The sequence below is a fragment of the Ictidomys tridecemlineatus genome, chromosome 3 (genome assembly GCF_052094955.1).
Source record: "Ictidomys tridecemlineatus isolate mIctTri1 chromosome 3, mIctTri1.hap1, whole genome shotgun sequence".
NCBI classification, from domain to species: domain Eukaryota; kingdom Metazoa; phylum Chordata; class Mammalia; order Rodentia; family Sciuridae; genus Ictidomys; species Ictidomys tridecemlineatus.
Window position 1 is genome coordinate 64,048,778 of NC_135479.1, and position 17,382 is coordinate 64,066,159.

General features: G+C 56.2%; 1 protein-coding gene across 3 annotated transcripts in view; it reads left to right on the forward strand.

The window, feature by feature from the left end:
* Map2k3 (mitogen-activated protein kinase kinase 3) overlaps positions 1 to 16,879 on the forward strand; it is a 28,589-nt gene extending 11,710 nt beyond the window's left edge. For all 3 annotated transcript variants that reach the window (XM_005339438.5, XM_040269652.2, XM_078043068.1), the window contains exons 2-12: positions 165 to 231; positions 544 to 592; positions 1,415 to 1,528; positions 1,782 to 1,901; positions 3,066 to 3,182; positions 3,869 to 3,920; positions 4,333 to 4,460; positions 4,876 to 4,953; positions 9,402 to 9,541; positions 10,548 to 10,593; positions 11,152 to 16,879. In XM_005339438.5, the coding sequence (XP_005339495.1) occupies positions 165 to 231; positions 544 to 592; positions 1,415 to 1,528; positions 1,782 to 1,901; positions 3,066 to 3,182; positions 3,869 to 3,920; positions 4,333 to 4,460; positions 4,876 to 4,953; positions 9,402 to 9,541; positions 10,548 to 10,593; positions 11,152 to 11,235 (995 nt within the window). In that variant the 3' untranslated portion in view covers positions 11,236 to 16,879. The remainder of the gene's footprint in view (positions 1 to 164; positions 232 to 543; positions 593 to 1,414; positions 1,529 to 1,781; positions 1,902 to 3,065; positions 3,183 to 3,868; positions 3,921 to 4,332; positions 4,461 to 4,875; positions 4,954 to 9,401; positions 9,542 to 10,547; positions 10,594 to 11,151) is intronic.
* Positions 16,880 to 17,382: the final 503 nt, after the last annotated feature.

A 17,382-nucleotide genomic window follows, 5' to 3' on the forward strand; every position in this document is an offset into this window, starting at 1 on the left:
GCCAGGGCCGTAGACGGAGCCTTGTCCCCCTGATGGCACTGACTACAATGGGCAACTCTGTCTGAGACGGGCAGCACCTGAGTTCTCTCTGTCCCCCGTTTCATCCGGCGCAGGGGGAGAACATCGATGGAGTCACCAGACATCTCACCTTTTCTTCCTTTCAGGAAAATCCAAGAGAAGGAAGGACTTGCGGATATCCTGTATGACTAAGCCCGCTGTGCCCAACCCCACGTGAGTCGGCCTCAGTTGACCACCCTGGCTCACCCTGCTCCGGGTCTGAGGGGGGGGAGGCGCCAGTGGGCAGAGCCAGCAGGGAGTGGGGCTGGGTAGCACCTGGCCAGGTGGGCAGCTGTGGGCTCATCAGCATTGCTATCTGTTCGATGTCCCCCGTCCCATGACCTAGGCCTAGCCCCTAGTGGATATTTAGCAACTGATGAAAGGAAGTCACTAGAGTCATCTCCAAAGGCCAGGCCACCTGCCTTTTCCTTCTCTTGGAGAACTCTCTGGTTCTCCCCATGCTCACAGAGTCGGCTCTCTCCACAGACCCCCCCGGAACCTGGACTCCCGGACCTTCATTACCATTGGAGACAGAGTAGGTGCTGGCGGGACCCTGGGTGGAGCTCCCCGACTTCATCTGATAAGGGGCCGCTCGCTCGGGCTGTGCGGAGCCTCTGGTGGCAGACACCCGGGCACCTGGCTCCCTGTGGATCTGGGCCACCTGCTTCCTGACCTTCCTTCTAGAATAGGGACCATTGCATCCTTGGGAGGTGGTGGGGAGCTCAGAGCGACATTGCTCTTTGACCTCAGACGGAGGGCCGGGAGCCCTCCACCCCTGCATCACCTGCGAACAGCCTGTCGACACAGATGGCTGGGCCTCCCAGGTCTCCGGGCCAGACCCTGGAGTCTGCACCCTGTGCACTTCCGGTCCCTGAGGAGGACACCAGCCACTGAGAAGCCTGGCTCTGACCGGGCGGTGCTCACAGCACGTGCCAGACGGCCCCGGCACACAGCCCTCTCGGCTGGGCTGGTCTTGCCCTCCAGTGTCCTGCTCATTCCTGTGTGTGTGGGGGGGTGTCTCCCAGCAGAGGGGACCCTTGGGAGGGTCAGGTCTTTGGTTTGTTCTGAGTCCCTGGTTCTAAAATAGGGGCCTGGTACGTAGTAAGTGCTGGTAAATAGAAGTTGGGAGAACGACCCGTCTACCAGGGTGGAGTGTGGGACAGAGGGCATGGCTCTCCCATGGGGTCCCTTGGACCTCGGTGCTACATCTGTTCAGTAGAAGCCAGTATGAGGCTCAGACTGGTCAAGTGACCTGCCCCAGGCTACCCATCAGGGAGTAACTTGTCATGTTCTCTTTTCTCTGAGTGAGGAATAAGGACCAACTCCACCAACCCCATGTCTTTTGTGTTCCCCCAAGAACTTCGAAGTGGAGGCTGATGACCTAGTGACCATCTCAGAGCTGGGCCGTGGAGCCTACGGGGTGGTGGAGAAGGTGCGGCATGCCCAGAGTGGTACTATCATGGCAGTGAAGGTGAGCAGGGCCCCGTTCTGCCCCAGCCTGCCCTGCCGGGGGGTGGGTACCTGGCCTGAAGGTGGCTGGGGACCACCTCGGGGGGACTGAGCCTGCAAGGTGGCTTCCTGCTCTGTGGCTTGTCCCTCACCATGACCAGTGATGAGGCAGAGCTTTGTAGGGTGGACCAGGCCCCCAGAACTCCTGGCCCTGTGCAATGGGTAAGGGGTGCCTCTGCCACTGTGACCCCTGAACCACAGCTCTCCCCCTGCAGCGGATCCGGGCTACCGTGAACTCGCAGGAGCAGAAGCGGCTGCTTATGGACCTAGACATCAACATGCGGACAGTCGACTGCTTCTACACCGTCACCTTCTATGGGGCCCTCTTCAGAGAGGTGAGCGAGGGGACATTCCCTGCCACCAGCTCATCTCTTGGCCAGTGACCCACTGTCACTCAGTCCCCTCCTGTGTGCAGGTGCTGGGGACTCAGGGAGACCTGGGGGAGCCAAACCCAGTCCCTCCCTATCCACCTGAGGTCACCGGCCCTAGAGCCAGACCGCCCATGTCCCCTGCTCTCTAGCTGTGACCTCGCTGCTCTGTGCCTTGGTTTCCTTGAGGCTAGCGACTGTGTGGTCATGAAGGTCCGGCGGTGTGGCTAGGGCCTAGGCTGGCACTCGGTGAGCGCTGCGGTTTGTCTGGGTTGCCATCTGCCTTCCTGGCGACGGTGCCTGGGGAGCCGTGGGCCCGAGGCAGGTAGAGTCCCTCCAGGGGTGGGTGGGCTTGTGGATTGGACTCCGGGTTATCAGACGGGAGGAGGGGAGATGAGGGGGAGGCCGGGATGCAGGACCCATGGAGCTGGATGGGTGGAGCCGTCGGCCTGAGCCAGGAGTGAGGTGCTGACGTAATTGAGGAGGGAGAACGGGAGCTGCTTTGGATGTGGGGGAGGTGTCGTGGTGGTGTCTTGCCATCTGTATGACACTGTTGAGTGGCTCTGTCCCCTGCTCCTGCATCCCAGCGGGGAGCCAAGCTTTCCTGACCACTCATCCTTCTTGGAACCAGGCCTCAGCAGACAGGGAGGCCCTGGGGTTGGAAGGGGATGCAGGGTGTGCCGGGAAGGGGGACGAGGTCATGGCAGGCAGGGGCAGAGTTGGCACAAGGGAGCTCCACGTCCTACCATCAGCCTCGTGAGGTCATTCCTCTTCCCTGGACATGCCATGGAGTCAGGGGTCAGGGGCAGGAGGCCCAGGCAACAGAGCCCGTGGATGGAGGTGGGCGTGTGGACTGGCAGGGCCTGGGGGCTGAGGGAAGAGGAGAGGGAGAGGCGAGAGAAATCGATAGGCAGGATGGGAGGGGCCAGGAGCTGCTGCGGGAACAGCCGGGGGCTGGTGAGTAAGCCCGAGTCCCTTCTGTCCCCGCCATCCCGTCTCAGGTGGAGACTGGGGCTGGCCCTCAGTAGGCTGTCTGTGTGAGGTGGGGCCCGGGAAGGTGAGAGGGGCCTGCGGTCGCCCAGGCACGGGCTTTCCCGATGGCTCTGCTCATGTCTGGTGTCTCTCCTGCAGGGAGATGTGTGGATCTGCATGGAGCTCATGGACACGTCCCTAGACAAGTTCTACCGGAAGGTGCTAGAGAAAAACATGACCATTCCAGAGGACATTCTGGGGGAGATCGCTGTGTCTGTAAGTGTCCCGGGCCTGGTGGGCCGGATCCACAGCAGAGGCCCAGACCCTGCCTATCAGGCACACAGTGATGACTCTCTTGAGTAGAGTGACTGCCCCTCGGAGGCCCATCGCCTTCACCTGGACTAGTCCTGCCTTACTGAGGAGGCACCTGGGCCTTGAGGCAACTCATAGGGTTATAAGCTAAGCTGGAGGAAAGCGTTTGCTTTTTGAGTCTCAGCATTCCTATAAGAAGGCAGCGACTCTGGGCTTGGGCATCCCAGAAGCCCAGGGAAAAAAGGGAAACGGGATCAGGAATACCTGTGGCTCTCAATCCTGGCAGCATCTGGAAATATTTAAAATGTGCCCAGGCCTCAGGCTCCCCCCACCACCCCCCACCACCATCCCCCAGGGAGATGGCTCTGCCAGGGGAGGGAGAGGGGCCGGGGAGCCTGGTAGGCCATGGTGGTGGTCCCTTGGGAGATGCAGCTTGGATCTGCAGGGGTCTTTGGCGGTTCCTGTCAGCGTTGGTGAGTGGGAGGAGGGCAGGAGCCTCATGCCTGCACCCAGATAGCTGGGGCCCATGTTGGGCTGTGGGCAGGCACCTGCGTGAACAGGGCTGTGTCCCCTGTGGAGGTGGGTGTGTCATGGTGGATGCAGCCTGGAATCACAGCCGTTCTGTCTGTCCCCCTCTTATCCCCGTCCAGATCGTGCGGGCCCTGGAGCACCTGCACAGCAAGCTGTCTGTGATCCACAGAGGTCAGCGTCCCCCCCTGCAACCCGAGGCCGAGCAGACCGAGGCTGGGGGGCGGGTAGATGGTGATGGGGTCCCGTGGGGTCCAGTCTGCCTTTACCACTTCCTCTCGTGTCTGCTGGTGTTTGCAGCAAGAACTGGACCCACTCTTGTCCTGGCCGGGGCTGGCTGGTTCTGGTTTTGACGTACAGTTTACGTACGTGAAATGCCCAGGCCTTGCGTCTGAATCCAGTCCACACCTGAGGGTTCTTCCCTCAGCGGTGGCTGGGACCTGGGGTGGCACCTCTGGCCGCCTCAGTTCCCTTGCCTGATCCTTGGGACCTCGGTACACGCGGCTGCCCACTGGGTCACGCCATGGGAGCCAGGAGAGGCCGTGGGCAGACGAGGGCTGAGAACGGTGTGTCCCCCACTGGGCAGATGTGAAGCCGTCCAACGTCCTCATCAACAAGGAGGGCCATGTGAAGATGTGTGACTTTGGCATCAGCGGCTACTTGGTGGACTCGGTGGCTAAGACGATGGACGCTGGCTGCAAGCCCTACATGGCCGTGAGTGAGGCCGGGCCCGCCCCAGGCTGGGGGAGGACAGGGCTGGCGGGGGCGAGCTGCCTCATCCATCGGGACAGGGCCTCCCCTGCCACAGAGCGCACTCTCTTTACCCACGTCGCTCCCTGCGCCCCAGGTCGCTCCACCTGGGTGAGTCGTGCGGCCTCGGCTGTCCTGCCCCGTGCTCATGGACAGTCAGTAAGATGGCTCCCCTCTGGCCCTTGCTGCAGCTGGGGTTGGCTGTGAGGCAGGGGTTAGACCCTGACTCTTGGTGGCCGCAGTTTCCTCCTCTGTCAGATGGGCAGGCGGGACACAATGCCCACTCAGTTTTGGGGTCGGGGAGGCGAGACCTAACTGAAGGGCGTGTTGGGTGGTCCCCGTGGCCTGGGCCTTCATCTCTCTCTGATCCCCTTCACAGCCCGAGAGAATCAACCCCGAGCTCAACCAGAAGGGCTACAACGTCAAGTCCGACGTTTGGAGTCTCGGCATCACCATGGTAGGGCCTGGGGCTGGGTGCAGCTCTTACTGGTCAGGTGCGGGTGGCTGGGTCGGGGCTGGGCCTGGGGCCATGCATTATCGGGGGGGGGTGGGTGGGGGGTGAGGTCTGTCACATCATTTAGGTCGTAGAAAAGAGTGTTGGCTTCAGAATCGAGGAAGAAATGTGCCACGCAAAACTCCTGGCTAGGAATGACACGGTCCACTCCCTGATGTCTGGGTTCACCCGTCACGAATGCCCTCCGTGTTCTGTGATGTGATGTCAGCCCCCCTGGACTGGCCCGTGGAACTCCTGGTGCATGGTGGGAAATCCTGCCTGATCCCAAAGAGAGCTCTTGCTGGGCAAATCACCTCCAAAGCAAGATGGCAAAAGTCGTTGCAGATATTTGTGTCGCCTGTGGGGTCCCGGGGCTTCTCGCTGGGCTTGCGAGTGTGGGGCTGGTGGGGCATCTGGATCCTGAGCCTGGAAAGACGGAAAGGACCCTGGGCTTTGGTGACGGGGGGGCAGCTGTCCCCCCTTCAGGCCTAGGCTTGGGGTGGGGTGCCTCCGAGCTCTGGATGTAGGGACGGGCCTCTTGTTCCTTCCAGAACGCCTGCCCTTCACCAGGGAGCGGGAAGGTCAAAGCTGGTTCATTTATACTCCGCAGTCAGGCTGCATTAGAGGGCTCCCCGTGGCTGGGTGTGGCGCTGTGTTCCTGCAAATCCCAGCAACGTGGGAGGATTGCAAGTTGGCGAGACCCTGTCTCAAAAGTGAAAAGAGGAGTGGGGATGTAGCTCAGGGGTGGAGGGCCCTTGTGGGTTCCACCTCCATCACTGGGGGCCGCGGAGGGGAAGGCTCACCGTGATGCCCACGTGGAGAATGTACTGGAGGGATAGGAGGATGACTAGGCTGCACCCCCGCTGTTCTGGGTGGATGTGCAGGAGACCAGGACCTGGGGGAGAGTGTCGCTGTCACAGTGGCTCTGGTGTGTTTGGGTTGGTCCAGCTGACGTGGTCAGCTAGAGTGGCCTTTAGTCCCCTCTCGCCATCCTAGCCATCGGGACTGACGCAGCATGGCCTGGGGTCAGCACCCTCCCTTTCTGAGAGAACGCGGTCCAAGGAAGTCTCTGGTGGCCCTCGCCTCCTTGGCTAGTTGTTTGCTGGGGGCAGGGGACAGTAAGAATTAGTCAACTCCACCTTCGGTGTGGAGATGGGTTGGTGTGCGCCCTCCAGGATTCTCTAGTCCCCCGACAGGTGACCTGTAGTTCGATTCTGACAGTATCTACCTGAAGTTCATGCAGACCCCACCAGCTCAGAGCTCCGTCCCACCAGACTGGCAGTTAGACTACCGCTGACCCACCTGCTGTTGCCTGGGCGTTCCCATACCCCTCTTCTGAGGTGTGATCATTTGCCAGATCAGTTCACGGAACTCAGGAAAAGGCTTTGCTGTTTGCCACGTGTGGTGGTGCCCACCTGTGATCCCAGCAACTCAGGAAGCTGAGGCAGGAGGATCGCACGTTCAAGACCAGTCTTGGCAGTTTAACAAGGCCCTCAGCCACTTAGCCAAGACCCTGTCTCTACATAAAAAAATAAAAAAGGGGCCGGGTATGATGGCGCACGCCCGTAATCCCAGAAGCTTAGGAGGCTGAGGCAGGAGGATTGTGAGTTCAAAGCCAGCCTCAGCAACTTAGCAAGGCACTGGGCAACTCGGTGAGACCCTGTCTCTAAATAAAATATTAAAAAAAGGGCTGAGAGTGTGGCTCCGTGGTGAAGCTCCCCTGGGTTCAATCCTCAGCACCAAAGTCAATAAATAAATAAGTAGGACGGGAGACGTAGCTCAGTGTTAAGAGCCTCTGAGTTCAATTCCCAGTACCAAGGGAAAAAGACTTCACTGTGTTTGCTGGTTCATCATAAAGGACACAACTCACCAAGGAACAGCCAGGTGGGAGAGGTCCACAGGGCCAGCGTGTGGAGTGGCAGGCCACCTCCGAGCACCTCCACCCACGTGCTCACCAACCCCAGATTCACGGAGGGTTTTTCATAGAGCCTCACCTCCAGCCTCCACCCGCCCCTTCCAGGTGGGGCTGGTTCGGTCACTTGGTCTTTCGGGTGACCAGGCCAGGCTGTATCAGGCAGCTCTGCTATACCGGCGCTGGCTGGCTGGGCTGGAAGGTCCATGGAGGCGCTTCGCTGTGTCTGCCCTCCGTGGCTTCCGCCCAGCCTGGCTGCCTGTAGCTGGGATTTTCATGGTAGCTGGCTCCTGAGGGGCCAGTGCTGGGCCTTTCTCTGCCTCCTCACATTGGTCAGAGGAGCTGTGAGCCCAGCCTGGGCTTCAGGTGAGGGAACAAGCTGTCTGCCTGATGGGACGGTGCCAGTCCCCAGGGAGAAGTGGGGCGGCCACTCTGGAGACAAGCTGCCCCCGTACGGGGTAGGTTCATCTTCTACAAGTTTCCAAAGTAATAGAAACCCAGAATAAAAAACCGGAAAAGGGGGTAAGGATGACTGTACTCTTTCCCCACCGCCAACTGCCAGTGTTGTACATTTCCTTCTAGAATGTTGTGTGCCTTCTTAAAAAAAAAAAAAAAGAGGACTGGGGATGTAACGCAGTGGTAGAGTGTTGGCCCAGCGTGCATGAGGCCCTGGGTTCTGTCCCCAGCAGCACACACACCCCCCTCCCGAGACTTTTAATTCTGTCGTCTTCAGTTGACGTTACCTCTGGTTTACATTCCTCTGAATTGTTATAAACCCTTGTGGGCATCTCTTCCAAAGACCCCCACAACCATTTACTGGTCCTAAGGCAGGAGATCTCCCTGGTTTCCACTGGAAATCCTCAGTCTCCCCGGGGAACCACTGTGTGGCGGGGAGAAACGTCCCTCTAGGTGGACTGTGACATCAGGAGCTCTCTGGGCATCCACTTGTGCCCACCTCCTGCACACACCATGTCACATAAAGGCGAATCATGCTGGACAGACATGGGCACGCTCAGGAAGTACTGGCCAGGTGCTTGACCAGGTTGGTGTGTCACGGGGGCCTCCCGCCTGCTGCCTGTAGGGGAATGACCGCTGGCCACAGACACAGGCTTTTTTTCTACATACTTCAGCAGGTGACACTGTATCCTGCATCTCTGGGCCAAAGGCAGTTTTTTTGTATTTCATTTCTTGAGGTCTTTTGAAGGAGGATTGTGAGGTCAAGGCTTCGTATACGTCTTCATTTTTCGGACTGTAGACTGTAGTAGCCACTGGTCTTCCTCTTCCAGCTCATAGAGGGGCCTGGCTTCTGCACACTGGAATCTGTGAATATTTAAGGAAAAAGTGCCCTGAGTCTGTGTGGGGTTTGTGGAGGACAGGCACGTGCACACAGGGTCATCCCCACTGCCGCTGCAGCCGAGGACGTTTGTGACTTGGGTAGAAGGGGCCTGTGGCCTAATGGAGAGGCCCTTTCTCAGCACAGTACTTAGTGCTCTGTTTGGGAGCCAGCTGCCAACACCAGGCATTTGTTGGAGCTGAGGTTTCTTCTATTCATTATGGTGATTACGGGCCTTGTGCTGGAACCGTGCAGGGTCCCAGGGTGACCTGATTTGTGTTTTTAGCCTCGCAGTCAAAACCAGAACCCCAAATTTGTCGTTGGCTAGCCAGTCTCTTCCTCAGTGACTTCCTACCTGCTGCAAACCAGGGCAGGGGGCTAGGAGTCCAAGTGGGGGCAGAGACCAGTTGGTCCCAAGCCACCTACAGAAGTCCAGCCTGGCAGGAAGGGTAACACTAGGCCAGTTGCTTGTCTAGGGGTCAGAGCGAGTGAAGGGACAGAGAGGGAAGGCAGCGGCCCTGAGTGGGGGACCGGCTCTGTAGAGAAGGAGCTGTAGATCTGCATTCCTGATGGGCCCACTGGGCTGTGCAAAGCGAGCCCATTGGATGCATTTCGCCCCAGTTCCACTTTCCTTCCAGCTGCAGGGAGGGAGGTGGGTATGAATTATTTTTATTTTCTGTTTGCCCTCTGTGAAAACAAGAACCCCAATGAATGGCAACGGACACATGAGTCTGTGTTGGGAAGGGCTTGTGATGCCCAGGGACAGAGGAATGGTCTAATTACGGTGTTTTGCTGGTTGCTGCCTCACAGGAAGGTGAGCGTGGCCACCAGCTCCTCAGAATTTTTACGGATCAGCTAGAACTCGGGTTGCTAAGGAGTCTTCTGAAATCTGATGGTTTGGAAAAACCCATGGTAGTTGAAACCCATCGTGTCCAGGTTGGATTTTTTCCCTGTGAGCAGAGTTTGCTGGAGGAGCTAGGCACGGATGCCCCTGACACGTATCAGGGAGGGTCAGTGACCGAAGTCCCTCGGCCTGTCTTGTGGCTCTGGGCACTGCACCAGGGCGCGCAGATCCCTCCCACCTCTTTGCTTCTGGATGAAATGTGTGTGTTCCTCTGGTGGCGGGGGGACCTGCTGACTCTGCTGTCCCTGCTGTCCCCACCGCAGATTGAGATGGCCATCCTACGATTCCCCTACGAGTCCTGGGGGACCCCGTTCCAGCAGCTGAAGCAGGTGGTGGAGGAGCCGTCCCCGCAGCTCCCCGCTGACCGCTTCTCCCCCGAGTTTGTGGACTTCACTGCCCAGTGGTGAGTCTCTGGCCTGCCCAGCCCAATCCGCCTCCCCACCCCCTGGGAACCAAATCGGGGAAGGCTCCTGGGAACGTTAGAGAAACGGATCCTGTTCAGGTTGACAAAGGGAATCGGAAAAAAGGGCAAAGTCACACAGACCCTGTTTTCTGACCATGGTTAAACAGAACAAGAAACTAATAATTAAAGAGGAAAAAAAAAGCTATGTGGCATTTAAGGGTAAATTTGTCTAAGGAATTCTTGGGTTACAACAGAGATTGAAGCTTGGTGCAGTTGGTGCACACCTGTAATCCCAGGAGGCTGAGACAGGAGGATCACAAATTCAAAGCCAGCCTCAGCAATTTAGCAAGACCCTGTCTCCAAAGAAAAAAAATAAAAAGGGCGGGAGATGGTGCTCAGTGGTTAGGTACCCCTGGGTTTAATCCCTGGTACCAAAAAAAATAAACTAAAACAAAACAAAACAAAAACAAAAACCAAAAACCAAATGAAAACAAACCAAAAAAAGATCTTAAAAATATTTAGAAGTTTAAAAAATGATGAGAACAACAAAGGAACATCTGTGTGTTGTGGGCAAAGCTACTCAGAGTAAAATTCATCATCTTTTTTTTTCTCTTTAATCGGAAAAGAGGAAAAACTGAAGACAGGTGAGCCCAGCAGATAAGAATCATTAGTTGGCTTGACTCCTTTTTAATTGAGGCCTTTCTTCTCCCAGGACTCTCCTCTTGTGTGATTAAGAATACCAAGTGTATGATGGATTGTTTTCGGGTTGGGTATCATGGAAATTCCCTGGATCCCTGCAGTGACCAAAACAAAACAAAACAAAACAAAATCCTAGTTTGCATCCATGGATTCCTTGCTCTCTATTTTGGCAGACCCCTTAGATGGTCTCGCCCCCTTCTTTCCTGAGCCCCAGGAGCATGCACCCCCCTGTTGCCCAATACAAGGGCCAGCTGGTCTAGCTAGACTCAGTTCCTCTGTGATGTCTGTCAACCCTCTTCTCTTCTAGCCTGAGGAAGAACCCCGCGGAGCGCATGAGCTACTTGGAGCTGATGGTGAGTGTGGGTCGAAGGCACCTGCTCTGCTCTTCTTTGGGGCTGAGCCGTTCGTTGGCTGGGTGGGGCTGGGGATGGAGCGGCAGCCTGGGCACACAGAGGGGCAGCTCCTCAGCATGGCCCCTGCCTCACTCAGCCGTTCGGTCCTGCCTGCCTGTCTGGCTTCGCCCCTCCAACTCCCTGTCCGCCCCTGGTGCAAGACAGTGCTGTCACAGAGCCAGATTCTTGGGGGAGTTGCCATCTGAACTGAACCTGGAAGGAAGGATGAGCGTTTGCTGCAGGGGGAAGGAAGGATGGAGAGGCCACTCCAAGCAGGGGCAGAGGACTGGCCCATATGGGAAAAAGGCAGGCTAGTGTGGGCGGGAGGGCCACCGAGGGAGGCTGAGGAGGAGCCTTGAGCTCTCTCCCCAGGGGTAGAGGTTCTAGAAGGGTGAGCAGGCGTTTGCAGCACATGGGCTCAGTGGTTTAGGCTCAGTGGTTCAGGCTCAGTGGTCAGTGGGTTGGGTCCAAGGAGTGGGCAGTTCCCCTAAGGTGACTCTGTCCTCTGTCACCCATCAGGAGCACCCTTTCTTCACCTTGCACAAAACCAAGAAGACAGACATTGCTGCCTTTGTGAAGGAGATCCTGGGAGAAGACTCCTAGCAGGCTGGACCTGGGGACCCGACTCTGGCCTCCAGCACCCCAAAGCCCCTCTCTGCTGGGACACTGCTTGCCCACAGCCATAAGCTACTGCCATCCTGGCTCTGGGAGCCCTGGGAGGAGTCAAGGGGGCTGCTCCAGACTGGTTCCGCAACCAGCCATTTGTCCCAAGTGCCAAAGAACTAGACGTGCGGGGGCTCCCAGCTGGTCCCATGTGGACCCCACCAGTGCCTCTGCCCCAGCTGCTGTCAGGACCTCAGTTCTCCACCCTGAGCCCCTGGACTTGCAGGGGCCCGGAAATCCCCTGCCGGACGCTGCTCCTCCTCACAAGAGCAGGCAGCCCGTCTGGTCTGTGGACAAGTCTATGGCCTCAGCCCAGCCCCGGATGCCACCCATGTTGTGTATATATCTATATTTTTTATCTCTCAACTGAATGGACTTTGCACCCTTTGGCCCATTGGTGGCCAGTCCTCCTCCCTCCTGGCCTTAGTGTGGAGGACAGAGTAGGGGGATGAGCCATGTGAATCCTCCAAGACTCCCATGAGGGAGATGCCTTGAGCCACCGGGGGCCTTCACCCCAGCACTGGAGACAGTCTCGGGGGGCACACGGGTCACCTGGCTCTCGCCTGACACCGCTCATGGTGTGGGGCTGCCACCTTTCTGTTTTTTTTGTTTTTTTTGTTTTTTTTAATTTATCCTCTGTGGACATTTTCTTTTGCTTTGTGGGGTTTGGCTGTTTTTGTTTGTTGTTCTTCTTGCATGGTCTGGAGCCGATCACTTCTTTTCCATACTCTAGGTGCCAGCAAGCTAAGACCTGTGCCTCTGCTCAGGATGGAGGCCAGGGAGTCTCTGCTCAGAGGGTGCCAGGGGGGGGCTGTCCCCTCACTGTCTTGGAGAGTGACTGGCTCCACGGGAGCTATGGATTTTCTTTGGTGTTTAAAAAAAAAAGAAAAAAGAAAGAAAATATCTATTTTTTTGAACAAAGTCCTGCCCATCCCCTGATGGGTCAGGTCAGGTACCTGGTTGCTGTTTTAATTAAAAAAAAAAAAAAAAAGAGACAAAAATGTGTGAAACTATGTGTCAACCGCAGCAAGCCCTAGTCTTCCTCCGGGAGGGTCTGGAAGGGGTCCTTACTCCAGGGCAGGGCCAGGACTCTGCGATTTAGGGGAGGGGAGGCCTGCTGACCCCCTGGGGCCCTACACTTGCCAGGCCCTCGTCCATATGAAGACACACACGCTCCCAGAGTGCTGGGACAAGATACTCCAGTGTGTGACTGTCCAGGTGCCAGATCCCCGCGGGACAGAGCAGTGGACACACAGAGTCAATCCCCTGGTGGAGGCTGCCCGACCTACTATCATCAAAGTGTGATGACAGCCAGAGAGAGTGATGAGCACACCTGGACACTGCCCAGGCCTGGACCCGTGCCTCATTGGTGATGAAGAAACATGTCCAAAGAGCCACAGTCATTTGCCCAAAGCCACATAACTTGTAAAATGGAGAAACAGAGGCTCAGGGACTGTGGAGAAGGCTCCGAGTGGTGTTGAGACAGCCCAGGGAAGGCCCCCTTGCTGGAGTCCAGTCCAGCTCTGATTCTTGATGCATGGCCTGGGGCAGATGGGACTCTCTTCCATCAGGTTTAAGCAGAAGGAAGGTTATTTGCTTAACGTCATCAGGAATGTGTCAGGCTTCAGGTATGGTTAGATCCAGGAGCTCTGTTAATGTCTTGAAGGACTTGTGTCCACCCGAAGCTCTGTTCTCAGTTTTACACTGCCCTTGTAGGGATAAGTCTGGAATCCAGTGGTGCTTCCCAGATCAGCAAAAGGACCCAGCGCTCCACTGGAAGTCCTAAGGGGTGGCTTTTATCTAATAGGAAAGGCTAATTATAGGCCCAAAGAGTAGAGTTTATGACTGTTCAGGCACAGATGGGACCTGGAAGAATTAGCCATCACACTGCCAGGTGTGAAGGCTGGGCCTCCATCCACCATTCTTCATCTCTAGCCTTTAGTTCTGGGACAGGCCTCTGCCCATTAACCCTTCCTTGGGGCACTGTACTTAACAGTTTCCAAGAGCTTTAGTCTCTGGATCGTTCCATGGTGAACACTGGTTCTTATCTCAGGCCTTGAAATTCACTGTGCTGTCTGCCTAGAACATTCCCTCCCCCAGTCTTCTTGTGGCTGGCTTCAAGTCACCCTTGTCAACTCCTTGGGAGGCCTTCTGGGGCCACCCTTTAGTCAGGTCCAGCCAGGTGAACCTTTATCTGGGCAGATCTTACCTGCCACTCTATCCCCTGCGCGAGAAAATTGCCATCTCCAGCCTCGGCTCAGCCTTTGTTGAATGAATCACAAAAGGATGAATGAATGGAGGGAGCGAGCGAATCCCACAGCCCTGCGTGTGGGGGCGCGGGCGCGGATTGGTCCGCGTGCGGGTGCGTTTGTGCACGCGCGCGCGTGTGCCTGTGCGCGCGTCCTTGCCCGCGCGGTGTGCAGGAGCCCAGGGGCGTGGCCCCGGTCACCTCTCCTGCCGCCGCCAGGAGGCGGCAGAGCCCGGACTTTGACCGTGAGCCTGTGGAGCTCCGCCCAGGGCTCCTAGCGCCCCCCAGGTCCTCCTAGAAAGGGCGGGGACTCTTGGCTTCTGCAGGAGTTAGTGGGTGAGCCCACTGATCTGTCCTCCTGGGCTCCACGAGTGGACGTGGCTCAGGGGCTGATACAGGGTGACAAAAGAGGAAACCTGGCGCACACAGGTTATCCTGGTGCGAGCCCCGGACAGCTGATAGATGGCTTCCAGAGCTCTACCATGGAAAAACCTCTCATCAGCCTACCAAACTGGGTTTGCAAAGTAATTTACAGTTTGCAACCCCCGCCCCCCCATGGGGTTACAAAGCACTGTTGAGTTTACCAAGCAGGTTACAGTTTGCTAAGCCCTGACTGAATCAGACAGCACTTTGAAGTTTGCAGATTCTTGAACACATTCCTGCCAACACCAGTCTTTTTCAGGTTCTGTTCACATTCATGGTGTCCAGGCATCCGACGAGCAGATCATGTTGGCATTTACAAAGCAGAGTTGACTTTACACAACCCAGGTCTCTTCCACGGTCTCCCTCCACCATGCTCCCTTCCTGAAGTGGTGAGAGTCCTGGGGATAGGAACCTGCTGGGGACCGTTGGGGACCGTTGGGTGAGGCCGGGTGTCTCCATGTCCCATCAGGCAGCAGGGTGAGGGCAGACACGGCTCCCAGACCTGGGATTAATGTGTCTCTCTGGATTGACAGACAGATGGCACAGGCATGCGGCTTTCTGTTTCAGTTACAGCTATGAGAGCCTCCTCGTCAGGCAGCATTAAAATTGCAGTAGACGGGCAGGAGGAGCAGAAGCTGCTTTGGAGGGAAGAGTTGGTGAATTCCCTTCTGGAGGGGAAAGCAAGCAGCCTCTTTGTGAGACATTCAGCTCCGTCTCTCCTCCCCTCCAAATGCTGCTGTGGCTCCCACTGTCTCCAGTCGAAGCCTCTAGATGGCCGTCATGCCCCACAGCCGGCCAGTGCTGTGCCTCGTGCTGCCTGACCATCATCCGCAAAGGCTCAAACACACCAAGCCTGGACGTGCCCCAGGGCCTCTGAGTTAGCTGTCCTCTGCTTCCAGACGCTTTCTTCAGACATGGTCCCCCAGATGCCAGCTCCTCAGAGAGCCCTCGGATGACTGTCCAGAGGACTGTCCTCTGCCCGCCCTGTTTTCTTTGTATTTATTTATTTGCATTCTTAGTCATTCTTTGCCTCTGGGACTACACTGGGGAGGGGGGATTCTGTCTTTTTCAGCTCTGTGTGTGTGTGTGTGTGTGTGTGGCGGGGTAGGGATCGATAGGATGATAGAGGAAACATGGCAGGCATCAGGAAGTTGGCCCCCAAACCTAAGGTAGAGCCCAGGAAGCAGACTGTGGGAACCCAGAGCCAGATCCTGCTAGATCCATGCCAGGTTGTGGCTGGGGGCAAAAATGTGGTTCCATTGATTCTGGGTGGACCCTTCAGGAGTGAGTCAAGCCCCTTCCTTGCACCAATCCACGACTCTGCACTTCAGAAGAGAAGGTGCAGACAGCCGGCACCACACTGTGGGTCTCCTGCCCCTCTTGCTGCCCAGCTCTCCTCCTGGGGGTATGGTTCAGGAAAGGCCTCTGCTACTCACCTGGCAGCCCCAGAACTCAACACCACAGTACCAGAAACCAGTGGAAATCCCTCTTCCCTTCAGTTTTTTAAAAACTGTCTGGAGCCTTGTATCACCGGTGGCTTATACCTGTGGTCCCTCAAGAGGTTGCACCTGGAGTATTGCAATTTCCAGGCCAGCAAGAAAGACCCTGTATCAAAAAATAAAATAAAATAAAAATAGGAAGGACTGGGATGTAGCTCAGTGGTAGAGGCCTCTGGGTTCAATCTGCAGCACCAACACATAAATAAATAAACCCATTTGGATAACTCTGGCCCAAGGAAGGGGCCAGCACGTGCTCCCTATAAAGGGTTTATCTCAGGCTGTTTTCCTGGATCCTTCATAGGAAGCTGTGGCTGGGCTTAAGAGGCTCCTGATTCCCAGCAAGGATCTAAAAGCATCTGCCCAAGCCTCCATCGGATGCCTGCATCCCTCTCCAGCCAACCCTTGCCAAGACCTGCCAGCTTCGACTTACATACCTCCCCCAATGGGGAGCTCACTCCTACACAGACAGACAAGCTTCCCGGAGGGATCTGAGATCCCTCTTCTTGTCCTAGTCTCTTTCGGAGGAGGCCTGTGATGGGAGGCCCCCGTGTGTACACTCTGGCGCACTCTAAATGCTCACTTCCCTGCCTCTTGTGAAAGCGGTTGCAAATCCTTTTGGAAAACAGGTGGGAGGGCCTATATATACACCCGCTGTACTATGTTTATCTGAGAGTGCTTATCTTTGTGCCCGGGGCATCCCGGTTCTGCTGGAGGTTAAAAGTCTCCGTGAGACTCTGGCCCCTGTTTGGAGGCCATCCAGAAGGTGGGCAGAGTCAGGCAGAGCCTGGAAACCCAGATATCCTGCCCCTGGTCAGAGCTCTGCCCCACCCTGAGTGGGACACCCGCCAAGCCATCTTTAGCGGCAGCCACCCCCTGTGGTATCACAGAAAACCGTGGGTAGCTCTGTTTCCCAGCCTTGTGGGGGACTTGTGTTGGGTGAGGTAGCAGCAGCTCCTGGTAGCAGCGATCTCTGGTTGGGGATGGGAGAGTTGCTCTGTGCATCAAGAAAGTTCTTCCATTTGCCTAAAGCTTCTAAACCTTCCGTGGCTGCTGACGGCTCATGGCACCTGGCAGAGAAGAGGCCCAGAATGACTTCTCTACGGCAGAATCGTGTCTGGATTGTTCTCAGCAGGACTTGGCAGGTGGTGGGAGTTACCTGAGCGTCTACGATGCACCAGGCAGTATCGTAGACCTGGAGCTACAGAGAGGGACGATGGCAGACCTGGGCCTGCCCTCGGCTTGCTGAGTGAGGACATCGGACACGGGTCGAAGCAGACTCACAGATGCTTAAAGCGGCCTTCCCTACCATTTCTTTTTTCTTTTAAACTTGTGAACTTTTTCTCATGATGGCTCCCTAGAGAGAAACATCAAATTAAATTGAAATTAATTAATTAAACAATTTTGAACAAATTAAGCTTAGTTACAATTAGGTGATTCAATTCGATTGCTTAATTAAATGATTTATATTTGAATTTAAAAGTTCCCAAGGTGGGAGGGACCTTGGTGGCATTGGAGAGGATGCCGGGTTGGAGGGCAGGTGACGCGGGAAGTTGCTGGTGGCTTTTAAGCAGGGGACAGACGTGATCTGATTTATATGGAAAAAAATATTAAAAAGAATGACAAGGTATTCTGCTGCAATGTCTCCATCTCTGCCAGGGGACACATTTTTTGGCCTTCAGTGGCCTGCTCCGTGTCCCCTTACTCACATGAAGATTTGTCACCCCCAGCTCAGACATCCCTGAATTGTACTTTCTCGCTGTAACTGGTGTGACATTGAAGATGTCCCCAGCACCTCCTTGAGACCCGGCTTCCTGTTTACTAACTATGCTCCTGATCCTGGTCCCTCAGGAGTGTGGGTGGCTTCAGTGAAGCCCCGGAAACTGCCAAGTCCCGCCGAGGGCAGCCATGATTTGGTCT